Source organism: Eutrigla gurnardus (assembly GCF_963514095.1).
Source record: "Eutrigla gurnardus genome assembly, chromosome: 22".
NCBI classification, from domain to species: domain Eukaryota; kingdom Metazoa; phylum Chordata; class Actinopteri; order Perciformes; family Triglidae; genus Eutrigla; species Eutrigla gurnardus.
In genome coordinates, this window is record NC_139933.1 from 17,733,847 (window position 1) to 17,760,511 (window position 26,665).

General features: G+C 44.1%; 1 protein-coding gene across 12 annotated transcripts in view; it reads left to right on the forward strand.

The window, feature by feature from the left end:
* tanc2b (tetratricopeptide repeat, ankyrin repeat and coiled-coil containing 2b) overlaps positions 1–26,665 on the forward strand; it is a gene marked incomplete at its 5' end in the record, with an annotated part of 118,639 nt that overhangs the window by 39,937 nt on the left and 52,037 nt on the right. For 6 of the 12 annotated variants that reach the window (XM_084039518.1, XM_084039519.1, XM_084039513.1 and 3 more), the window contains 2 exons: positions 8,668–8,739; positions 11,931–12,110. In XM_084039518.1, coding sequence (XP_083895644.1) covers positions 8,668–8,739; positions 11,931–12,110 — 252 coding nt within the window. Of the gene's footprint in view, positions 1–8,432; positions 8,740–11,930; positions 12,111–20,275; positions 20,418–26,665 lie in introns of those variants that run through there. The other 6 variants (XM_084039510.1, XM_084039515.1, XM_084039516.1 and 3 more) reach the window with 2 other exon arrangements.

The window sequence follows — 26,665 nt, forward strand, 5'->3', positions numbered from 1 at the left end:
GCGGTCTGTGTAAATGAACTTCAGTCTGAACCTGCGAGAGAGGGTTTACACTTACAACGTGGCATCCTAATCTACAGCCCGGGGCTGTGTGGTTGCCGGGCGAATGCCGCACTGCCCTTCTGGGGGCTCATGGGATTTTTTAAGTGAGTAGTGAGTGTATTTTAACCCAAGCCAAGTCACTTTTGCATCTGAACAAAATTCTATTTGAGGTATCTGTTTCTATAACCATCAAGCTGAGGTGAAAGGCAGATGTAAACAGGGAAATGTCATTTTTGCCTCTGGCTCTGTTACGGAGGGCAAACACGTAAATCATCTTGCAGCAAGTAATGCTTGCTAGCAGCGGCAGGTCCACCCAGTTCGGTGTTGTGTTTCATTTCATCGTGAGAAAAATCCTCGAGTATCCTTCAGTGATCTTCCAAGAAGAGGTTCATCCTCAGCAGATAGCTGGCAGAGACCAGATTAGAGTACAAACTTCTCGCTCCACATTTGGGGGTTTTGTTGTGGAGCTTACAAATCCCCGCAGCAACAAGGATAAAGATCCCATTTAGCGGTGTTCCTTTTTAAGCTGCTGTATGGTAATCACTGAGTCTGTCATTCACAGAGGCGGTTATTTGTAAGGCAGTGAATATCTTCCACTGTAATGAACAAGCACCGACTGCAGTGGGAACTCCTCTTTTCTTTTTTGTCTCAGCCTGTGTGAACCTATCAGGATCCCAACCTTTTCTCATTAAACACTCTTCGGCGGTGCAGAGAGAGGCATCTGCAACCTTAGCAGGAGTCGCTCCTCCTCTCGCTGCAGACAGCCAGAGGTCAAAGGGACCCGCGGGCGCCGCTCCTCCTGGGCGGCGGCCTGAGACGTGCTCGTCAGCTGAAAACACCAATCCTGTTAACAGGACAGCAGATGCAGCATGACAGCGTCGCTGCTGCACGCTGTTCACAGACGGAAGGCAACAAGGTTTCATCTGATCAAACCATGTCTGCTTCTTCATGTACTTGATACTGATACATGATACTGATGCTTGGAGGCGGGAAGTAACCAAGTACAAATACTTTGTTAATGTTCTTAAGTAGAGTTTTCAGGTTTCTGTACTTTTACTCCCTACATTTGGAAACAAATATCTCTACTTTCAGGCTTAAGGTTTAATGCATTTGAGAGGAATTACAGATTTTATTTTCCTAGCCAATAGAAATGACCTTCATAGGAATACATTTTACTTTATATTTCAGGACGTTTAAAAGCCTGTACTTTTTCAACTTTACTCGAGTAAAGGAGTTGAATCAGTACTTCTACTTGAGTCACACTTACTACAGCCTGCCATGCCTAGTTACCTGTGACTGGACGACCATTTTCTGGTTCTGGCTTCTCAAACCAGACAATTTGCTGCTCTTCTCTGTTTTGTATCACTGAAAACTGAATATATTTTGGGACTTGTTTGTTGAGCAAATCGAGCAATTAGGAGACATAAGATTGGGATGGTCATTATTTTGTATTTCCTGACATTTAAAAGACTAAGTTATTGATCGGAACATTTTCATGCTCAAAGGCTGAAATCAAAGACAATCAGGGAGATTGTCATAGCCTTGATGCTAGCAGGAGTGATGGACAGACGGTGTAAAGGTTGTTAAAGGGACTGTGGCTATACGAGCACGATGGACGCCAGGCTGCTGTTCACTGCAGTATTCTCCCAAACACCGGAGGGCGTACCGACAAAATACTGCATGAAGAAGTAAGAAGTCGTGAAGATACGAATCAAACTCCTCAATGCTGAGGGGGGATTGTGTTCAGCTGTAAACACCTCCTATTCACGTAACCCATTCATTGGGAGGCCTGCAGGCAGACCAGGAGCCTCACGTCTTCATGTTTCTGAATATCCCCCAGTACACTTCCATTTCCGTTTGGTTATTTTTTGCTGCGTGATTTTCACTTCTCTGTGTGATGTAATCCCAGCGGTGTGTCAGACTGAAGGTAGGAGATGCTTTATTTATTTATCTTTTTTTCCAGACTCTTCTTCACTGGCTTTTTTATTTTTATGTCTGTTTTTCAAACGAAGTCCGCCCACTCAGTGCTGCGACACAGCTTTTCTCAGCATCGGATGGCAGTGTAGGAGTTGGGGCATATCTCTCTTTCTCTCTCTCTCTCTCTCTCTCTCTCTCTCTCTCTCTCTCTCTCTCTCTCTCTCTCTCTCTCACACACACACACACACATCCTCTGTTTTCTCCATCACAACACCTCCATCCATCCAGGACACTGCTGAGTTGTGTTGCTGTCAGCCAGAGCTTGACGCACTCAGCTACTCGCGTATGCGTCACCTCGCTGGCCCGGCGCCACCGTCGTGCTGCTCGCTGTCCTCCACACAAACCTCGCCGGCCGGGGTCACAGGTCTTTTCCGGAAGGGTGGCAGGGAGCGAAGTGGTATTTTTAAGATGAGGAAACACTTTTGTATCGGGTATCGTGTTTGGGGCAAGTGCAAAACCATATACATACAGTATATATATATATATATATATATATATATACACACCTCATATATTGGCCGATATTTACATAGAAGAAACACTAGATGTCATTTAGTAATCTCTTAAATGAGTTTTGTTAGCTTTACAGTTGAAATACTGGACCACTATGTGAAGGAGAGGCTGTTCTTTTTGAAAAAAACTTATTACACAATACGTTGTGTCATGTAGGTCATAAAATTGCTGGTAATGAGGTTAAAAAAAGGTGAGGTTAAAAAACCCAAAAGGAGCAGCAACAGCAGCAATATGAGCTGTAAAATAAGCTGCGTTAGGGTTTGTGGTAGCCGGCGGGTAATCAACAGTTATGTAAGAACGGGACAGATAGAGATACCCCTGTATGCTTTGGGCATGACGGGGATATCTCTTCTTTTATCACTTCCGCTGGTTCCTGTTGGCAAAATACAAGATGCCACTAACTTACTCTTTTTTTCTCTCGGCACGTAACCCAATATGCAGAGAGAACAAATGAGCCACAACAAAGAGTCATCCAAATATTTTTGTGCTCCTTGTTTACACTGTGACCTGTTTTTTTCCTCCACTTTAAACCCCCCACCCCCCTCAAACCTCCCCCCCAGACATTAGAGGCAAAGCTTTTATTTGCTAAGCTTGGATTTATAGCTGGGACTCAAGCAAATAAGCCGAAATGAATCTCATATTTAAGAGTGTTTGCACCAGACCACAAATAGAGAGTGCTAATCATGATGCATAGTCATATTTGCAGGGAATATTGTGGCAGAAAATATTAGTAAAATGTGTCCCATCCAATACTTGTATTTTTCCCTCTGTGTTCTTTAAACTAACAGTTCTTTGGTTTACTGGATACACAGTTTAGCCCACTTATTACTCAATACACAGACTCCAGCATGAAGGCCAGTCTATGTGAACAAGTCCAGCTTGTGTTATGTTTTAAATCCATTTTATTTCTGTATGTTGTTGGACTATTCAGCAGGCAGTGGGCACTAGAACCACTCAGAAGTGTCTGCTGCCCACACAGTATATCAGCTGCTTTGCTCTCATGCTGCCTGCTTGTTTTCTTCTTCTGGCTTGTAAAGCAGTAGATACACACATTAAATCAAAGCCCATATGAGCATTGTCCTAAACGCAGTTAACAGCTTGTGAAACCGCCGGCTCTGCTGCTCACCTTTTTTAATTTCCCACAGTTGGAGCTCGGTGCGTCCTCTAGTGGGCAGGAGAGGTACTGCCAAATTGACGGTTTGCTACGTACCTCGCTTTGTGTGTCACGCTTCAGTCTGTCAGAGAAAATGTATTTATTTTGAAAATTATTAACATTCAACAGTTGCTCGTTGGTCATAATTCTTAGTTTTACAAGTTTAAGTTCACAATAATGTTGCAAAATACTGTGATGTTTGGTTTTCTCCATATTGTCCTAATTCCAGCCTTGTTCATAAAATAGGAAACATTACACCACAGATTGACCTTGAAATGAAACTTTGCATGTCTATGAATTTAATATAAAGTATAATTAGTTCAGAAGATAAAAGTGACCATGTAGCTAAACTGTTCAAGAATATAAGAATATTGTAGGTCTGATCTCACTGCGGCATCCTTGCTCCTGTGTGTGTGTGTGTGTGTGTGTGTGTGTGTGTGTGTGTGTGTGTGTGTGTGTGTGTGTGTGTGTGTGTGTGTGTGTGTGTGTGTGTGTGTGTGTGTGAGTGTCTAATATACAGTCAGTGTGTGTGAGTGTGTGTTGTGGTTTTGGATGGAAGTGGTTCCCTATTGTTTTACATCAGCAGGATGTCAGAGCCCTCCACTTCCTGTGGTGGGTCAGCAGCGGAGGAGAGACAGCACCAAGCTCTCTCACAGAAGATGGGTGTGTGTGTGTGTGTGTGTGTGTGTGTGTGTGTGTGTGTGTGTGTGTGTGTGCGTGTGTGTGTGTGTGTGTGTGTGTGTGTGTGCGCGCGTGCGTGTGTGTGTGTGTGCTCTCTTAGCTTACACTGAGGCTGATGCTAATGAAGATGTCCGCCAACGTTGAAGCGAGCAGATGTCTGCTCTGGTACGGCTCGCTGCAGCTCGCTGTAGCTCGCTGTGTTGCTGTGATTCATTGAGATGCTCCACTTTGCTCAGACTCTGATTAAATCCAACTTTAATGAATGACAAAGCACAAAAGCACAACATTTGATTTTCTGAGACCAATGTCTGTTTGGTGACATCAGAGCTGACAGAAAAAAGATGCCAATGCAAATAGTGCAAAAGTGCCAAACATTTGCTGATTTCAGCTTCTCAGATGGCTGTGTGTGTGTGTGTGTGTGTGTGTGTGTGTGTGTGTGTGTGTGTGTGTGTGTGTGTGTGTGTGTGTGTGTGTGTGTGTGTGTGTGTGTTATAGAGCGAATGATTGGTGATTTTGCTGGTTGGTTTTAAGTGCCCTGCTCAAAAGCACAGGAGCGCTTGTATCCCAGCAGCCTCTTCTAGTGAAATCTCAGGTTTCAGTTTTCAGCGCCGTACCACTGATTCACTGCTTGACATTTGGCTCCTCCCATTTAAAATGTTTCTTTTTAAATCCATCCCTATGTTGGTAAATTACCCTTGACTGTACATCACACGACAACTCCATGTGATATTTATGGTGCACGTTGTTTTTATTTATTTGTGCGTGGGCTACCGTGTGCTGAATAAATGTCAGCGTGTTTTATTATTGCAGCTCACACATGATCCCTCTGTTCTATCAGATTTATAGGGATTTTAGGTTAACGTTCAGCTCTCTGGAGAAAGACGGTGTATAATACGGGTTGGGATTATGCAAGAATGGTGTGCACGTGTCATTTATTGCACCAAACTTGCACAATTATTTATTATTCTGTCACGCTGTTAAAGTATAAAAAAGGTGTGAAGGTTTACAAAGAAACAGTGATAAAATCGAATGAACTGTCTTCAACAAGTCATCGATGAATTCCCCTCTATTTCTGGAATGTTGTGTTGATGAATGGTGAGAGAAATATGCTGTGACATGGAGGTGCAGGCGTTTAATTAGGGGCCTTAGTTTGCTTCCTGGCGAGAAACTGACAGAGATTGACAACGAGTTGGCAACGCGGCAACGTTATGGCCCCACGGAGGCAATCCGAAAAAAGGCAGAAAGCAACTGACAACACTGAATCACTGAAGTGAAGTCTTTGATCTGATGGATGTAATTCTCTGGACTCCTCCTAATATCCAGGATGTGGCTCAGTTCTTTTTCTCTTTCCATCTTTTCTTTGTGGGGACCTGCAAGTTAAAGACGGGCATCGATTGCATTTTTTTTTTCTTTTTTTTTTTCGTTGCTGCAAATTCATTGGTTTCTTTTTGAGTGTGACGTGATCGGTCAGTCACAGAAAAAACGAACCAGATCCATTTCCAATTGTAATTCGTTCCACCAACTCGCAGCCAAATGGGTTATTCTGAGTTTTTTGGACATCCAGCATGAAGATCAAAACCCCCTAATGATGACTTAGCTTTCTATCTTCCAAGCTCCAAGGCGATCACTTAAAAGAGCACAATTTGTAGTAATCGCCCTCAGACAGTGCGTGGAGGGGAAGAAGCGTGGTGAGGTCACATTGAACACTGTGGACACCTGCTGGTTCATCAAAGTCAGCCCCGGACGATAATGATAGCCGAGTTGTCCGCCATGGTCCACTGATCACTATCAGATGTCACGCTGACTTCTCCCATAATGACTCTTTGTCCATGTGCGAAATTGGCTTGCTCCTTTGACACCCTAACACGGCGACAAGGCATTACGCCTCCAAAGAATAGCCAGCAGAGTGTAGTGCACCATTATTTTTTTTCCGGTGTGCAAGATGCTCTTTTGGCTTCGGAGCAAAGCTTTGATTTCACAGCTGAATGGGATGCGGTTACAGGGTGCAGATTGTCTGCTCGGAGCTGAAATCAGCTGACGCTGAGCTCCTCACGGCGCCGTTGTTGACAGACGGGTTGACGGATGTTCTGTGAGCAGCTCAAATGATGTCCACTGTTTGTCTCCGCCGTCGGAAAGAAAACACGTCTCTGTCTTCTGTCAACCGTAGCTCCTCCCCTTCCGTGTTCCCTACTTAATAGGCCATTGATCTGGGTGGCAGGACATTGTACCGCGATCACCGCTAACAACGGAGCAATCTGAGCGCAAGAATAGATGCCTTCTCTTTCAAAGAAAAGAGGCACGAAGATGTGTTGGCGAAAGAGAGAAGGCAGTGGAGAGAAAAGAGGCTGCAAAGCCACAAAACCTCAGTCACAAAGTCATTCAAATTGAAGGTTTCAAGTGGAATCGTCATGTAGTGGTGCAATGCAAACGAACCTGAATACAACACTGTAAATACCAGCAAAGCCTGCAGCTGTTTTCTTTTCCTTCTTTGTTTACAACAATACTTTTTATGTGTATCAGCGTGTCACAATCAGCACGACTATATATATATATATATATATATATATATATATATATATATATATATATATATATATATATATATCTATTTATATATATATATATATATATATATATATATATATATATATATATATATATATATATATATATATATATCTATTTATATATATATATATATATATATATATATAGATATGTAGAGAGAGAGAGAGAGAGAGGCTAAATTTGGTGAGTTTGTTCCCACATGTCCTTGAAACTATGAATTGGAGGGGAAATAATTTGGGTTAATAGAAATGGTCTTTAAAAGTGTTTGAATTTATATATTTTGTGCAAGACTTGAGAGTAGAGGTTGAGGTTTTTAGATGTAGAGTGCTGCATGGATGCCGTATTTTTCTTGGCCAACCCTGGAAGCCGGCATCTGCTTCCCTGGTCCCCTTTTTTTATGGATTTTGGATTATTGCAGAAAAAAGCGTGGGGATAAGTTTTGTTCACATAATCTTCACAAATGAACAAACCACTTTTATGATTTTTGGAAGCGTGAATGCAATCGGCTAACGTGACTGGCTGGTTAAAGAGCGGCAGGACATCGATATGACCCGATGCAGAGCATAAGAGCTCACGTTGTGCGTAACATCGTGATCCGTGCCTACCGTATGCTGGCTTGGGTCCTTGAATTTGAAATGAAAGATCCTCAAACTTGATGTTAAAGCAGGTGAGAAGTTTTTATTGCTGACATGTTCTCAATCACGCCCAAATGCAAAGTTTTGATTGCGTAACGTTTGACATATTGTTGGCATACCTCCCAGAGGAGGCGGCTGAGGTCACGACCCCCTCCACAATCAGTGTCAATCTCAGGCTGGCCGCTTCTCACACAATCACGCCCCGCGGCTTATTCTATCTGTCCATCGACGAACCGATCCGGCCTTCTGTGTGTCTGCTGGTGAATCTGCCATGGGAGAGAGAACAGTGTTTGTTTGGGCTTCTCTGGGACGACTCGGTGAGCTCTGTGATCGAAAGACAATAGGATGAAAACGCCTCTCATGTTTATCTACCTAATGCGACCGTCTTTGATCCATCCACACTTCCACGGGCTCAGACGAGCTGCCATACATAACGGCCGTTTAGATTTTATTAATAGCACTCACTCGGTTCCAGTGGGACGCATGTATCCTGAGTATAAATCATTGTGCTCCTCCTCTGCCGGCCTGCCGTGCTTCACAGTAGATCCATCCACACTTGAACAGGATTATGAAACAATCCCCTGATGACACTGACTGTGCTGCCCAGTGATGCCCCCCCCTCATCTCAGCTCCATCCACTGTGGCTAATTCTGCCTGCCTGCTCCCTTGGGCGAAATTGATCCTCATATCATTAACCATACGCGGATCTATCCTGGGAAACGCCCCCTCTTTTACTGCTGTTCCTCGCTCATTGAACCGTGGAGCCCAGCAAGGTCTGTGACTGTGGCTCAAACACACGGGACTGTGATGTGAACTTATTGTGTTATCTGCATGGGCAGAGGCTCACTGGCTGTTAAAGTCGAACCATGGGAAGGCGAAAGACGTGGAGCTTGGCGGCGCAGTCCCCCTTCGCCACCATACGGGGCCGCTTGGGCCACACAAGGAAGGGTGTGGAGGGTCTGTGTGTGAGCAGTGTGCTGGGGGTCCTCCGGTCCCACACCTGGCTGATCGGAGAGGAGGAGGTGGACCTGCTGCTGGCCTCCTCGCCCCGATGTCACCGAGCTCACTCCCTGTCTTTCTCTTTCTGCTACTCCTCTGTAGATGGCGGGAGCGAGGACTTGGCAGACCCCCGCTCGCCCGGTCTAGACCCTCACCTGAGCCACATCGGGCAAGGTAAGCAAGCAAATGTGTCAAGAAGAGGTCAGAGGCTTGCCCTCACCTATTATTTTAATATATGTAATATCTATTGCTTCTGATGGAGTGCACTGAGCTGATCCCAGGTCTGAATGTGAGTGAATGAATTTGCTGAGAAACCCACCTTTTAGCTTCTCATTTCCCATACCCCTTACCTCTTGGCGGCCTCTTCCCAGACTCCATTTCTTCTCCCTTGATGTTTCTGCAGCAGAAACGCCGTGGAGGTCCTTGTTTGCCAAGTTCTTTTTAATTTGACTTTGTAGCAGATAACTTTAGGACTGCTGGAGGGACAAAAAGGGATATTTACAGGGGGAGAACTGTGTGAAATGATGTTATTCCGCCGAGATGTTTGATGTCAACAAGGGGAATGTCAGTGCAATTATGATTTTCTTTTCCTCCCCCTCCTCGTGAGCGCTTTGAGCCGAACATATCAACGAGTAGGTGTTTATTTCGAGGCATGGAGTGGCCCTTAAACATGTCTCTTCTCACAGTCTAAAACAAAACCATCATTTCCCCTTCTGCACTTTTGGATCTCTACATTTCACCACTGAAGTGCAGCTTTTCTTCTGTCTTTGCCGTAAAATCACCTTTTGATTTAGTGCTTTAGCTACCGATCATTTAACCCACCGAGTCCTCTGCACATTTGAATACTCAAATAACCTGATTGAAATAAGCAAATTAAAGATATTAAGTAGCAATAGTATATATAAACAATGGATTACATTTCCTTTTTTTTTAAATCAGTGGTTTTATTCCCAAATTGAGTACAATATTATTATCTAATTCCGTTTGGTGCATTTAAGTACCGTATTACATTCTGGGTTTCAAGTCTTTTACCTCGTTTCTGTCATGTGCACAATTCAATTGAAATGATTTTGAAAGAAATGATTGCATTTTGAATATATACTTATATTTGCTTTGCTTTAAAAACAAACTGGAAATTGTACTTTTAAAAATGTATTTTTAGCTGCTTAGTGCTAGGGTTAGCTAGTTTAAAATGGTCGTAAGTCCCTCTCTAATGTCTATTGTATGTTGCTGATTACATTTGAACACATAATGGCAACATTAGAATTGATCTTCACCGCTAATTTTTACGGAACAGAGCTTGAACCCAGTGGAATGTTAGCTGTTAGCATTAGCTGTTAGCTGTTAGCCAAGCAGGACTGTGCTGCTCTGCGCCGGTTGCTAACAGCTAACATTAACTAGCTCTCCTGTCAATTTCCAGTACTCGATGGAATCTTTTCAGCCCTAGTTGATGTATATTTCAGCATCACAGTTTACATGAAGTGCTGAGGACGTGTATCACAAAGTGCTTCATTTTGCTTCATGAAAGTCATTTTCACAGACGTTTCTTTACCTTTTTAATGGAGAATAATGATATTGGAATGCATTAAAATTGAGATGGATGTTGACTACGGATATTTGCCAGAATACCCCACCGCTGCTCTGGTTGGTTCTGCTCTTGCAACTTTCTCCGGTGAATCTGTGACTCCAGCGCTTCTGGAGAGACATGGAGAAACTGTTATTTCTATACTATATTCACATTTGCAACAACTGATGTGACCCCCCCCCCCCCCCCCCCCCCCTCAACTGGGACGTGTGACGGATTAGTGTCTGATAACGGCCTTGTGTCTCACTGCGCCGGCTGTCGCTCGACCAGTTGGTTTCACAGCTCCGTCTGCAGGGACGGAGCCAGAGCTGATTCACAAAATGGATGTTGTGTTTACAGACAGCTGGCTGTGTGTGTGTGTGTGTGTGTGTGTGTGTGTGTGTGTGTGTGTGTGTGTGTGTGTGTGTGTGTGTGTGTGTGTGTGTGTGTGTGTGTGTGTGTGTGTAGCATAAAGTTTTTAGAGAGGAAGAAGTGGTGGGTGAGTGATGGAGCTGTTTGTGCTCCGTCTGTAATTACTTTTCATTGTGAAAGCATTTTTTTTTTTTGTAAATAAAATGCTTTCTCACGAACGTGACTCTGCACTTTTGTCTGCTTCAACACGTATCAGATGATCTCCTTTATTATATTAGAGCTGTGGGATGTTGTGTTACGTGCAGAGGTCACGCAGGCTGAAGTTTACAGTGAATGTAAACGCCACGTGTTGCCTTCAGGGCTGTTCTCTCTGCTGGGTCGTGCCAATCTTGTTGCACTCGATATGGTGTTGAAACCCGGGGACTAGGCTTGTGTACTCCCAGAGTACTCATAGCTCCCTCACACACTTTCTGTTGTACATTTAAGGTGAGATACTACCGGGAAAACATTTTGCTCCCATGACAAGCCTCATGCAGGCTAGTGGACAGAAAACTACATCCTGTTTATTTGATTTTTACCTTTCTTCTCTTTGTGTCTGTACATGTCTCCTAAATGAAACAAGAGTTAACATAAGATAATGCTTCATTTGCATATTTAAACATACAATTTCAGCAAACTTGACAAAAAAATGGTCTTAATGTGAGTAATCAATTGGGGAAGTTTCACGGCAATATCTTGTTGTTTAATTGTATTATTGTTTACATACATACAGTTTCAGTCCTGTTTTTATTCTAATATTCTACGTCATTCATAGCCTGATTTATACAACATTATATTTCTATAAAAACATGGCGAAAAGGTCTGCAGTGACACAAAGAGTTATTTAAGATTTCTCTCAACAAAAAGTAAACAAGATTTTTTTTTTTTTATAAAACTTTTTTTCAAAAAGTCTAGTCTTTATGTAAGTAATCAACTGGGGAAGTTTTCTGGTGATGTGTTTGTACATTTCTTTTTCCACCTGTCTCCTTAACTGTCAAACCGTGAAACTGAATTTCACTTTTGATGACATAAAAAGAATTAAACACAGCTTCTGGCTCCGGGAAATTGTGATGAGCATTTCTGATCTGCCAATAAATCATCCATTAATTCCAAAAACAATTAAGTCAGCAGGGGTAACTGACAATGGAAAGTTTGTTGAAGCCCAAAACACAACTGAGGTGAGAAGTTTGAGGGCTTAATGTTGAGTGCATTAAAGTGTTTCTGTCATTCAGTGTTATTAACGGGAATGATAACTTCATCCATCTACAGATTCACAGGCAGGATGTCGAATGTTATTTTCCTCCATGAAAGGGAAGTTAGAAGTAGAAGCTTGTTATTAAAAAGCCGAGGAAAGTGTCTCACACTGTTTTGTCTCCCTCCCGTCCTGCAGGTGGCAGCATAGACAGCGACTGTGCCTTCGAGGGAGACTACGCCGTGCCCCCGCTCTCCGTGACAGAGGGCATGCAGCATATTCGCATTATGGAGGGCGTGTCGCGCTCGCTGCCCTCCTCCCCGCTGCTCACCCACCAGACCATCAGTGTCAGGCTGCAGCCCGTCAAGAAGCTCACAGGTAACGGCCGCCGCCGCCGTCAACTTAGGGCTCATGGAGTGAATGTGAGATTTGAGTTGGGTTGGGAAGAAAAAGACCACAGAGATGTGGGCTGAATCTGGTTCACGTGTACTTGTGTGCACATCCTTTGCCTGTAGCTGTCCTCCCCCAAAGACTCATTGTGCTAATTCAGCCTCCCTTAACCCTTGTCGGCACCACGGCAGGCAAACACATTTCTCCAGACAAAGTGAAGAGGAGTGGCTTCACACCCTGATGCTTGCCGATAATCGGCAACCACTTACCGTACTGCTCACCCACTCAGGCTCTGGCCTGCGGCAAACGCTGCAATTTCCACTTCTTGTAATCACCAAAGTCCTGATGGACTGGGAGCTGTGGCCGGCGCTGCCCTCCTTTATCGCTCTCCATCTCCCACACTCATTCCTGACAATCAGAGAATGTGGGAACCCCCCCCCCCCCCCCCCCATTAACTGGATTATGAGTCCATGTTCCCTCTGTTTTTATTACAGGGGTGGGGGGGGGCTGCGATGTGTTACCCAGAGCAGCGTGGACAGCAGCATGACTGCTGTGCTGGTTTTCAAAATGAGAAATGAAATATTGACATTGGCAGCTCCAGCCGATATCAGTGCGGCCTCCACACAGAAGCAGAGTGGGTGTGAAGGACTTCACAGCTTCAGTAGTCGCCACTAGGGTGCACCAGCCTCTACATCATTAACCGTGTCTGACACGCTGGAGGAACCAGGGTTTATTCTTTACATCACACAGAATGATTTATAACGGGGGTTTTAAGGAGGAAACTGATTGTCTTTCATTTAGCCTGGGTGGGATCAGAGCTGGGAAGATTTCACATCGACCTTATTTAATCCCTCTTTGCTTCTTCCTGCTGTCTGAGGAGCCACCTTCACTCCATTTGTATTTTCCTTTTAACGTCATGTTTTGTGCCAAATATGATGTCTATACTTTCATCTGCGTGAATCAAAAGGAATTATTTCAGATCGTCAGCGAGCGTGTGTGTGTTTTGATGGCCGTCACAGTGAAACATGTTTTGAGACTGATGAATGACAGCAGTGCTGTCTTATTTGTACTCGTCTCCTTTCATGGTCTGTGTGCGGTGTCGCTGTCACACATGCCAGTCAGGTGCTGCTGCTGCTGCTGCTGCTTGTGAAGGCTGCTTTGTATTTTTAGATTTTTAACTCTGGGATTTAGGGATCCTCTCATTTTTTAATATCCTGTGTGACTCAGCTGTGCACTTCCTGCGTTTCAGCTTGATATTGTTTTGCATAATTTGTCCACTTACACTTGTCATCTTAAGTGTTCACGTGTGTTTGCGTCCATGACGGTGAGAGATGTAATTATTAGCCCGTAACTGTGTTAATCCTCCAGATTTATGTCTCTGTCATGCCACCTATTGTGTGATGTATTGTAGTCTGAGTAATAATTAGGTCTCAACATGAAACTGTGTGATGTTGCACAGCTACACTGGAACAAAGCTGCTGACTAGAACCATCAAGGGTTCTTCGGGCTGTCCTCATAGGAGAGCCCCTTTTAGTTCATTAGAACCTTCTGCCTTCACCCTCACATAAAGGCTTGTACCTAGAACCCTCTCTGAAGGTTCTATCCAGGTCCTGTCCACGATCTAATGGTGCTCATGAGAAGCCACTGAGCTGGTTCTACAGAGCTGATTCACAAAATGGATGTGTTTACAGACAGCTGGCTGGGTTTTTGTGCACGTGTGTGTGTGTGTGTGTGTGTGTGTGTGTGTGTGTGTGTGTGTGTGTGTGTGTGTGTGTGTGTGTGTGTGTGTGTGTGTGTGTGTGTGTGTGTGTGTGTGTGTGTGTGTGTGTGTGTGTGTGCTTTCAACTATCCTTGAGGAACTCAAAAAATGGTTTTCACATCAATCCAAAGGGTTCTTAATAGGACCACTGTAACCATTGAAAAGCCTTTGTTCAAGGAAAGCGAAGAGAACCAGCTAATTGTACGACTTCCATCAGCAGGTCTGACTCAACAACAACAACATGCATAAGAAAAGTACCCGGAGGTCCTTCAAGGCCTTTAAAGACCTTTGTGTCCTCTCAAGTGGCATCGTGTGGCAGATTGTACTCGGCCACCTCGGCTTTCTCACCCTTTAATTAATGCAACGCGGCACCACTTGCTGCACAGCGTGCAGCAGCAAGCGTGTGTTCTGCTGCCGTCAGAGGGCAGAAGCCTTCTCCCAGGCAGCGCTGGCAGACAGGAAGAGAGGTGGCAGGTGAGCGCATCACAGAGCAAACAGCAGCAGGTCTGAAAGGCTGCAGCACTTTGATCCCCCTCTAGTGGCCTCCACCAGCCGCCCCTCGCCCTCCCTGGCAGACTGGTGCCATTGGTGACGACTGGAGTTATTAAACCTCAAGGCTTTGATAGAATGAAAATGCTCTGAAAGCGCTGACCTTTTCAGGGAGTCGTTGAGTTTCTGATTTAATCCCCCCTTCTGCCTGCGTGAAGACTCTCAAGGGGGCCCTCAGATGCTCGAGGGGTCAAATATGAAGCAGACCTGTGGGTAAGGCAGGGGGCTTCCTCTAAACATGTCATCGCAGTGGACTCATTGTAGTAAGTCAGTATATAAGTCACCTTGATTTACTTTTCAGTTTAACCCCCTGATTCACGTCCACGTGTTATCATGCAACCAGTGATTCATGCTCACGTCATGTGTGACCGTCTCCATGACAACTTCTTCCTCTGACCCTAAAGCAGTTTATCATTAAAGATCTTTTTCTTGTGTTAGTAGTTCATTTCAAGTGTATTGCTACTTTTTACTTAACTAAAATATCTTAATATCTGTGCTGATGTTATTGCTCGTGCAGGAACTCCATTGATTGAAACTGAAGTTCCATCACGTTTAATCCTAACAATCCTTACAAATCTAACGATGATATCCTGTACTTTATTAAACCTCCAGGGGAAAGTGTCTTTTAATCCCTCTGTCTGCCACTCAGACTGGAGGTCAGACGGCCTGCATCTGTCCTTAAACCAGCGGTGGAAAGGAACTTCTACTCAAACACTTCAGTACAGTGTTTGAGGGACTCAGCTTGAGTGTTTTTTTATGCTACTTTTGACTTCAGCTCCACTACATATCAAATGAAATATATTGCATTCATTTAGGAGCTATAATTACATTCCAAATTTAAGATTTTACACTTTTTTAATTTTGATTTGACCTTTTTAAAAGCGTTCAGAAAATGAAGTCATAGTAAATCCTGACAGTTAAAACAGTTCAAACTAACTTTAAAAAAGAATGAACTTGTTGTCGAGTGTCACAATCATATCTGTCGGCCCAAAGCTAACATGGGAACAAGTACCGGACACCATATTATAATAATAATAATGGATTGGATTTATATGGCGCTTTTCTAGACACTCAAAGCGCTCTGACAGGGTTCCAGGTTCCATTCATTCACACACAGTCATACCGGTGGTAGTAAACTACGATAGTAGCCACAGCTGCCCTGGGGCAGACTGACGGAAGCGTGGCTGCCATTCAGCGCCTACGGCCCCTCCGACCCCCACCTCAAACACACAGCAGTCATACACATTCACACGAGGCAAGCTGGGTGAAGTGTCTTGCCCAAGGACACAACGACCATGACACAGTGACAAGGGCGGGGATCGAACCGCCGACCCTCCGAACATTGGCCAACCCGATCTACCAACTGAGCCACAGTCGCCCCATATTGGCGCAAATGGCAGCAAATGCTATTTTTTAATGACATATAATTTTATAATTCATAGCAAATCATTTTTCACGACTTTGATAATCGCATTTGTGCTACACTGGGCGTTGTTATGGCGACCGCCATTAGTGGGCTTCTGATCTTGTCTAGCTTGGGGGAGGGGCCAAGTTATATGCTGTGTTTACAAATGGAGAGCAACAGTTCCTGCATAGTTTGCTATTAAAGGCTGTGATTTTCTATATTCCTCAATGCATTTTCTATGTCACATATTTTTCCTGGCTCATGCAAACACATGCTCTCATCAGCAGAGCAACATTCCTCCATCGTCATGTGTTTTTCACAGATCCCCCCCCCCATCACTGTGTTTACATTGCCTATATTTAGTCCGCTGTTATCTAAGAGTATGGGCTGCGATGATTGCTCACTCTCACGGTGATATCTCAGTGGCTGATTGTTATGAGTTGTAATCACTGATTGCTTATTTGTTCCTCAATAAACGCCTCACTCAAGTGCCAGACTCGCTGGAGACCTCGGCCCAGCAGATTGATTGGCCACGCTCCACTCTGAAACATTTAAAGGGTATTATTTCAGCATCTCTCCCAAGATTACACTGCTTTCGCCTAATTAATGGCAGCAATCAATACTATTACTCACTCCCATGGATTGTCACATAAAAGGGGGGAAATTGCATTTGGCCTTTAAAGAAAACCCAGAATCTGCTTGCAACACCTTTTCCTCCCACTCCTGCTGCACTTATCAGCGTGAGTAATACCAGTGTGTCTTAAATCTTTTGTCTCTGAGGCGGTTACAGTGATAGAGTGATATGAGAACAAGGGGCTCTGGCTACAGTGGAAGCTAACTTCTAAACGGTCACGTGATGCATGCGTGAGAATGCTCCACGGTGCAGAACTGCTGAGTCAGGTTTCACAGCTTTCGTGTGGGTGGGACTCGAAGATCCACATTAAAACAGTGGAACTCTGTTAGATGAACGACTCGTGACGAGTGCTGCATTTTTTTGTGGGCCCCGTGTCGTCGTTTGGTGGTATTAAGTGTCCACACGGAGATGATGGGATCACTTGTTGGCATGTTCCTTGCACGGATACAATTGAGCTATAATAAGATTTGATTTGGTCTCGAAGCCCAACAGCTGAAAGTCGTGTTCAGCCACATTATTTCGGGATCAAACGAGGCACCTGGGAAATGTGAGATGTCGTTACCTGAAGTAGTGGATGAGGCAAGGCAGGTAAAATACTTCATGGCTTATCTGGATGGTCCTTGGTGAACAGGATAACAATATATAAGAGTATAGTCACCCCAACCATCGGTAGAGCTGTGAATGCACTCGGCTTTACGGTAATATATATATATCAAGAATCATGAGGTTATATTTTTATATTACTGTAAGTCCTGTAACACAGACCTGCAGCGATGCCTTCAGCGTTTCATGATGTCTCGTCTCCCTGCGTGTTTTGGAGAGGAAGGCTGTCATTTGGGACATCTCAATCTCCGTCATGCCACGCCTCCTTAGGCAGCCTCACGCTTTCTAGATGAGGCATCCTCTGAGAATGTTTTAAATGAGCACTGACATTCGAGACCTCAATCTCCCCGCGTCCTTACACCGCGCAACACCTTGAGAAAATGGTTACCCAATTATTGTCATTATTTCTTGGCTCGCCCGGCCCGGCCAGGCCACCACAGACCCTCTGAATCATTTGTTCTGCTGAAAGGAAATAGGACTTTTTCAGAGCCGCTGTCACAGGTGAAAAAGGCTGAAGGTCAGGTGTGTGAAGGAGTAAATGAAATGTGGGGTACGATGCCCGCAGGAGGAGCACTAAAGCACCGGCTGGATTAAGTGCCACGAGAAATATTCTTGTCATATTGTCGTCGTCAGCCAAAAAGTCGAGATGTTTTATTGATGAAATATTATCAGGCGTCCACCTTTTCATCATTAGGCTTTTACTTGTGTCACTGCAAAATGACTGTAGGGAATGAAACCATGTCTGGATGTGACGTTTGTTGCACTTTGTTATTTATGCAGTGCTGCTGACGTGACTGATGAACGAGCTGCTGCTGTTAGATTTATCCCACTTTGTCAGATCTGATATGAAGAAAATCAATTATCACAATATTTGACCAAATACTCTACCTCAATATTGTCTTTGATTTTTGATCAATAATAATCATAATAAAGTGGATAAAGGCAAATAATATAACAGTTAACACGTAATGTAAACCAGGGAAACACTTATATCATATTACAATTTTACCATATCCAAAATCTAAGACAATATCTAGTCCCTCATGTGAAGCTGCTCTCTGGAGCCAGTTAGCTTAGCTTAGCATCGAGACAGGAAACAAGGGGAAACAACTAACCTGCCTCTGTTCGGAGCTCGAAATAAATCTGCCTACAAGCACATTATAAAACTCGCACATTAAATCCGTGTGCGGGTTTTGAAAAAAAAAATGAGATCCACAGGAAGAAGGTATTGGTGAGCTCTGGCTTCACCAATAATCAATATAAATGCGTTTAATTGGATGAATCGTGATTCTTACTTATGATTAATGTTTTAATACGTTTAAGACACTCTCTCCCCTGCCAGCATGTAGCCTATTGGAAATGTTCAAAATAACTGAGCATTACATTTTTGTTTTCAGCATAAAATATTATGCAGGACTACTTTTTTATAGAATAATATGTTATTTTTTCACCTTTCAGAAGAATACAGATAGTCTCACTCACATTATTGCATGTTTATTTCATGAATATAGAATTTTGGTTAGAAGTTACTGAATCGAATCGTGGTTTACAGAATCGAATCGAATCAAATCGTTCCCAAAACATTTTTTTCCTTGAATCAAATCGCTGTTCAATTCACACCCCTAGTAATAACTGTACACCTTTCAGTTTACACATGATAAAACCTTTTAAAATCATGTTGATGAGGCAGCATACAGGTAAAGATTATTTTTTTTCAAAATTAGTATTGCAAAGAAAAAGCACAATATCTGATTAAAGACACCGTTCGGATAGACGTTAGAACAAAAAAATATGTTCAGGCAACGCTGTTGATATATATATGTATGTTTCCACTAGTTCAGCAAAAAGTTTATGTTCCAGTCATATCCCAGTGCGTTTATTTCTCCCACACTTATACAACCTCCTTGTACTCACATACAGTGTCTTACGGTTAAAGCCACACACACACTCGTCATGTCACTGGAATATGTTGCATCTTGTTGACATACAATACATGTTTGTGATTCAAAAACCTATGACTGTGTGTGCTGTGATGGTGGGATGAGACGGCGTCATGGCGTGGAGGAGCGGTGCCACACGTAGTTTGACCCGTTGCCCATCTGTACGGCTCGTTGCCAACACGCTGCAAACACTGCTCGGGGATGTCACCCCGGGGAAATAAGTGTGACTGGAGGAGATTAATAACAAATACTTAGAAAACAGCAGGCTTACTGCCTGAACGGATATGATGCCCCCCCCCCCCCCGACAAAAAGGCAGGACATAATAAAGTCTCAGCCCGTGTGAGGTTCTCACCCTTAAATAGCCGTAAAACGAGGCTGCAGCTGTACAAATACAGTTCCAAGGGTAAAACAAGGACAGGCGGGGATGTTTGAGCCCAGAGCGAACGGGGTGTGTTTTATTGGATCCCTCATTCCTCTCACATAATACCTCGCATATTCTTGTGATCCCCGAAAGCTCCGTCCACGTTCGGCAAAAACTGTGTCCCTTTAATAACACCTCCTTCCATCCCTCCCTTTTTTATTTTTTTTATGCTATTTTCTTTCCTCCCTCAATACCCACCCTTTTCCTCCCCCTTCTTTTTGCTCTGTGGTTGCCATGACAACAGCAGCACTGCACCATTCATCTGTTGGAGAGACCTGGGCTCCCGTTCCTATAGTGAGAGTGCGCCTCTCACATCTATACATAACACGCTAAGCCCTAATGCAGGCACGGAGGCGAATGAGGAGCTGGCTCCTATCTGAGCTCCCAGCCGTCTGGTGGGGAAAACAGCTCCCTGTGCTGTTCATTGTTGTTTTTTCATCTCCGTTTCTCTCGTAGCGGTAAAGGTTCGGTCCCTCGTCTTCCCTCGGCACTGCTGCCATCAGAGATGTTTCACCTCAGTGTCCCCCAGTGACACAGTGACTGCTGCCTTCTCTTCCTTCCTCCTTCACTTTTTCTCCCTCCCCTTCGTTTTTTCCCCTCCTCCTCCTCCTCCTCCTCCTCCTCCTCCTCTTGCTCCTCCCGTCATCTCGCCCGGCTCTGTATCACTTACTGCGACTGTACTGAGCAGGCAGCATCAGCACTGAAACCTGTGGAGATTTTTCTCAGGAAGGAAACAAGAGGAGCGAGGGAGAGAGAGCTTCTGTTCCTCCGCATTAATCCTCTCCTGCTCGGCTGCAGGTTGTTTTTCTCTCAGCCCCCCACCCCCCTTTCATTTTTCATCTTCTTTCCTTTTTTTTTGGGCTTATTTTTGATGAACTGGTCGTCGCTCAGGGAGGAAGCACTGCTCGCGTCGCTGGAGGGGGAAGGAGGGGAGCTGGTGCCGTACTCCAGCCTTCAGGAATGCCAGATCTGGTTTGAGAATGGTGAGCGCTGCCACACCCTCTTTCGCTTGTTTGGTTCCTCCATCTGTGCCCCCCCCCCCCCTTCACCTGCCGCTCCACCTTTTTTGCTCGGCCCTGAACTCGCCCCAGGTCTGTCTGCTCTGTGATCTCGCAGCTGGAAGCCGGCTGTGCGACCACTGGTTCGAGATGATGCTCGTGCAGACACGGGGCTGATGGGAGGAGCGCAGGAAAGTCATTTCTCTCTCCGGTGAAATGATGCATTTGTCAAAGGGGCTGCTCTCTAATGAGAATGTAGGCTTGAGGACCTGTGAATCAACCAGAGTGCCATAATGTAAGTGTTTTTTTTTTTTTGTGGCGAGCTGCTCTGTTTCATGCGTCAGCGTGGGTGAGCATTCAATTGTCTTTGAGTGTGTGTGTGTGTGTGTGTGGGTGGCTAATGGTGCTTGTTCCTGTTGTTGTGTGTCTCAATTTTCCTTCCAGAGCACAGCGTCATGTGTACGTAAATGGATTAAAGTTGGTGGGGAACAGTTTCCCCCCAACACCATATAGTTGGAGGAGTCGGTGTCGGCGGAGGCTTGTTGTTGTGCACCAGAGTCACCCGTCATGTGCCGGGATGAGGTTCCTCCTCCTAGTTCCAGTGCTGCAGGCCCGCCCGCCCGCCCGCCTCCCTGCCTTATCCCAGGGGACCACTAGCTGGTGTGTGTGAACAGAACAAAATGTCTCAATAACAATGTCTGCCAGCAAAACACAGGCACCTCATCAGCAGCTTGCTACTGCTGGTCTCAGGTGAACGGGTTCTGATGAGGCGCCCACAGCCAGTTTTCACACCAGTTAGCACAGCACCCGCAGAGCACTTTGATGAGCCGTACGTTGTCAGCTGTCATTCAGGGTTGCGTCAGGCGAAATGACACTGAGAGCTTTTCATTCCTGGGTGGATGAATAGCCATATTGAGAGTGTCCAAGGTGGGGAGAATGCTTCCTTGTGTTTTGAAGATCCTTCATGGAGGTTGTTTGTACTGATGGAGTTGGAATGAACAAGGTCTCATCCGCAGTGATGTACAGCAGTGGCGAGGAAGTTGTTATATAACGAAAGTGTGATGCTAACGGTTCAAACCTATAGTTATCTCAAGTCTTGTTCACCGTAGCTATAGAGCTTGTAATAGAAAATACAGGCTGCACCTTCTGGGAATACCCAACGGAAATATGCGGCTCAACGCAGCTCTGTGGCTGTTACAGTGTGTTTGCCAAGGTTATTCTCATGTCTGCTTCCTCCTGAGTTAGTCAAGTGTCTTGTGTGTGTGTGTGTGTGTGTGTGTGTGTGTGTGTGTGTGTGGGGGGGGGGGGGGGGGGGTGCCTGTGGTATCATATGCTTTCACATGACGTGTCGGTTAAAACCCGGCTTTCTAAGTTGCCGGTCTTCGTGGCCGACCTCTACCTGAAAACGAGCCAATTTAAACCTCATACCCTCTGCAGTGGATCAGAGTGATATTGATTTATATAATTGCTTAATTTCCCTCCCTCTCAACCCCTCAAGCGTTGTCAGACAAATGTCTTGTGAGCCTGAGATAAGTTAGGAAATAAATATGACGGACTGCATCAAATCCAACCTTCTTTGGCCAGTTTTTTAGCTCTAGCCGGACTAATATTCATTGCCTTTGAAATGAATGTGATGTTAATTTTCTAACCACTGGATTATAGGCTGTAGTCTCCGTTGAGTGTCATTATGGCTCCTGGAGTCCCGATGCAGCCGCGGGCCGGTTTCACCACTCGCTCCTGATTACAAGCAGCCTGCTGACTGACGGGTGGGAGAGTCTGTACTATGCTTGACACCTCGGCTATCATCGAGCATCGACGACACCGCTGTCCTTCTCAATCGCCCACTTTCTTTCTCTGTGCAAAAGGTTAGAAGATGAATCCAATTTGTGGAAAACTAGTTCCAGGGTGTCGTGTTCTCCCATAGAGTCCTAAAGCCAGAAATGAGTTAGCATTTTTTGCACTTGCAGTTCCCCTTGTCTCAAAGTCGGTGGGTGTTTTTGAACTGGGTTTTTGGTCAGATGCCTGAAGTAAGCGTGTGGCTAACACAGGCCTTTCATATTTGTGTTCTAAGTTATAAAATACATCAATAAATACCAATCTTAGCTTGTAAGTGTCTTCAAAAAATGGTGGTTTCTAACAAGTGGCTAAATGGGACTAATAAAAGTAATCACATCTGCTGTCAGCTGAGCAGTGGTGACGTGAAGTCATGTGACGAGAGTGACGAGTTGTGTTAATTTGCGGTAATTGTCTTTCTGAACTAAATGTCTAAGGATCGTAAACGTTTGTTCGCCACAGGGCTTATTTTCTGCAATAATCCAAAATCCAATTGAAACATGCCGAAGAAACCTGCTAACTTCCTGGTTTGACCGACTAATTTGCATTCTCCTGCAGCACTCTGTTGTGTCTGCTCAATCTGGTGACCCTGCATATCTCACCCTCGGCTCGGTTTCTTTTTTCTACCACAAATATCTTCTAGATTAATTTCCTTTTACGATTGCTTCTCAAATGGCCGTTTGAATAAGTCATCAAGAGAGCCAGCACTGCCAACTCTGTAACAACTCCTTTGGATCTAGAATTACAATCTTTTATTATGATGAGAGAAGACACAGTTAGTGCCGCCATGAGCAAGATGAAGTCATCCTCTTGTGCTCTTGATTTCCCCCCTGACCATGCTTCTTAAAGTCAGCTTCCAGTGTCTGTACCACATAACAACACATAATTAGAAATCTTCCCCCAAAGGCTTTTAAAAGAGCCACCATATACCCTCTGCTAAAGAAATGCAACAATGTCGACCTTATAGCTAATCTCTCTTTTATTTGCTAAAGTTTGAATAAAATTGTTTCTTTAACCAGCTCCCAGGTGAGGTTTTAAAATAATAATATTTTATTTTCTATTTTCACTATTTAGTGCCACGTTCGGCTTCTTTTTTCTTTTTACAGGAAAATTACTTTGTTTTGAAACTTTAATTATATTCATACAAAATTGTAATCTGTTTATTTTTTTTATATTTTAATTAAAACTCAGCAGACCTGTGATAAGCCTTTTAGGTTTATTCTGTTAATTATTTAGTTTTGTTGATATTCCTTATTTATGTGCTGTTCAATAAACCAAATCAATACAGGAAGTGAGAATCTGTAACCCCTTTTAGACAGACGATAGGTGGAAAGGTGAGTCATAATATGCCGCCAACCGGAGCGTTTAGATAGAATTTTGTTTGTAAAGTTTAGATAGAACTTTGTTTGTAAAGTTTAGATAGAACTTTGTTTGTAGCGTTTTGATAGAAATTTGTTTGTAAAGTTTAGATAGAAATTTGTTTGTAGCGTTTAGATAGAAATTTGTTTGTAAAGTTTAGATAACACCCCGGCTTTGTGGAACGAGTGAGACGTGGACTCATCGGCCGTGTGACGTATTCAATGAGCCTCGGAAATCTGATTAGCTCGATGCATCAAAACAACTTACAAAGGGGAACTTTAGCTCGTCTCGCATATTTACACGACTCTTCAACCGCAAGCAAAGTTGCTGCATCATAAAATGATGCGTATAACGGTGGCCTCGTACAAGCAACTACTGCCATTCTAGCTTCTTGGATCTATGCTATCTGTCGCCCTTGCGTGTCGCCCTGGTAATGCATCTTCACTACGTCTTTTCTGCCTCGGTGCTTGGAGCGTTTAGATAGCACCCTGTATCGCCTCGTCTCGCCTCTGATGCGCTCTGTGACGACCTCCGTTGCCGTCTTGGCCAGCGTTTACTGACGACAGGACGGAATAAAGGCGGAATTTTCCCGCAACGTAAAGGCAGTCTAAAAGGGGCTTTTAATGGTGACAACAAAGTGGCTGTCCTTAACACACCCTTAATATTGACAATTTGAATGACAGCCTTGAGAAATGTGTAGGTGCCTTGGGGTATAGTGTGTTTGTCTCGTTTCCTTCACACTCATCACACATTTTCGTGATATTGACGATGGCGTTCCTCAAGGGGCGATTCTTGGTCCTTTTCCATTTTTTTATAGACGATCCTACTCTGTAACGCCGTCACAATCTTGTTTACCGCAGATGATCCCAATGCTCATCAACACATCAATCCAAGAAGAGAAACAACTTTAAAACTAAATGAGGAAAAACATTTTATTTTTCTTGGAGGACCCAGTGGACGAGGGATGAGATTCAATCAATATTTAGCTGTCTGGCCAACTTAAAGCGTACACAGAATTCAGAGTGATTTGAATCTTTATTCCTAATCTTAAAATCTTAAATATCACCTCAGGAGCAAAGCTAAGGACCTTTTACTGTAGAATTTTAACAAAATATGGAAAGAAGAGACCACATTGCCCCACTGCTTCTGGCACTATATGCAGGCTGAACAGATTTTTAAGCTCTTCTACTTGTTGAGCTTTAAATCCTGCCGTTATATCATATATCAACAGACAAGTCCTTTGCTGTCTTCTTTCTTACACATTCCCATTTTTTCAGGCTACCTTTTGTGGAATGCCCCCCCATCATAGAATGGCAAAATTACTCTCTATTTTTCTTCTTTTTCTTTTAATACCAAGGGTTTTCATTCTCCTGGGCCTTCATGTTTTTCTCCTTTTGGTTTTGCTCTTTAATCCCAGACGTACATTTTTGTTAAAATTATTAATTAGCTGCTTTAATGACCTAAAACCTTGCAGTGTTATCTTTCTGAATAATAATTCTCCAAAGGCGACACCTTTGCACGAGAGCTGCTTTGTATTTGACGTTGCTATAACTAACTTACATTGTGCTTCTTTTGTGTGCTTACATGTGTGTTTTATCTGGACATTTAGCTGTACCCTCTGGGGGAAAAAAAGAAAAGAAAGCCGCGGACTGGAAAGGAGAAACCCGCAGTGTGCTATAAATAGGGATGATAATGATTTGCTTACAAAACAGAGCAGTGGGTTACATTCACCACCTCACCGCTTTCTGCGAGTGCTGCTGATGGAGAGCTGAGCAAACACTTCTCTGCGAGATACACACAGAGGGCCTTAAGAAGTGTGTTATTGTGGGTTGTATATGCGTCCATGCGTATCCAAACCCCTTACAGACCACTGCACAGGACCGCGCAATGACACCGGCCTTGCTATTAACATTCACCGCTCGTGTGTCTGCCGTTAACTTATTTGCTCAGTCATTTTTTCCGCTGTGAGGCTCTGACTTCGCCAGTGTCTTAAATGTGTCTGTGGGATTACGTAAGAGCAGCGTCTGATTACGGCTCGTGTCAGACATGAGATTGTTTTTTTTTTATTTTTTCCGGAGCGGTTCATTTCATGTCATGGTAAAAATGGTGCACCATGATCAGAAACAAATGAATCAGAAGCTTTAAAATCAGTCATGTCATTGCTTTCCTTATTTATTCCAATTCCTCAATGAAATAAAAGCAGACCGAGTTCCAGCTCGTCCTGATTTTTTCTCAATGGAGCGGGTGTGGTCATCTAGTTACGAGGAGCCGTGAGGGTATAAATGTCCCTGTTATGGGCTGAACTTCAGCTGGGACCGAGGTCAAGGCAGCCTTGCTATTATTAGGCCACCGTATCAAGTGGTGTCCTTGGAAATTATGCTTCTCTCGCTTTCTTAAAGTGGTATCGTATTGAACTTGCAGTGTGCTGGTATCCTTTTGGCTTCAGGAGTGTGCAGGACTCCCATGACTCTGAGCTGTGTGAAAGGTTTACTCCCTATTCAAATTTGCATACTGGCCAAACAGTATTTACAAAAGAACATGCTGAGATCAATAAGCCAGATGATCCCTGGTCCAGAGTAGCGTCTTGGTCTGGCCGGTCTTAGTGGAAGGAGTCGGTGATAGCCTTGAGTCTCCTGTTGGCTGGTGGGTTTGAAGACCGGAGCGGATATTTTACGTAGTTTCCATCTTTAGCCCACAGTCACACAATTTACAAATCGCTTCGTTCACATTCAAACCAAAGAATGGTCAAATAGGCGTCTTTGCATTCCATTTGCCGATGAGAAGGGACGGCTTTCCTGCTGCAGTCAGAGGTCATTACTAGGGCTGGACCAAATAGCTTTATTAAGAACATTGGTGTAGCCAGGTTCAACTACACTTTGTTGTAGCTGGCTGGATCAACCCCTTGACTCTGCGTTGTCTTTAAGGATGCCCAGGAGGCTTGCGTTGCAGTTCGTGACACCATTTATTCTGGACAAACTGGACAGGAACAGAATATGTACTGGTCACATACAGGCTCGACACGGCTCTGCAGCTCACGTGCA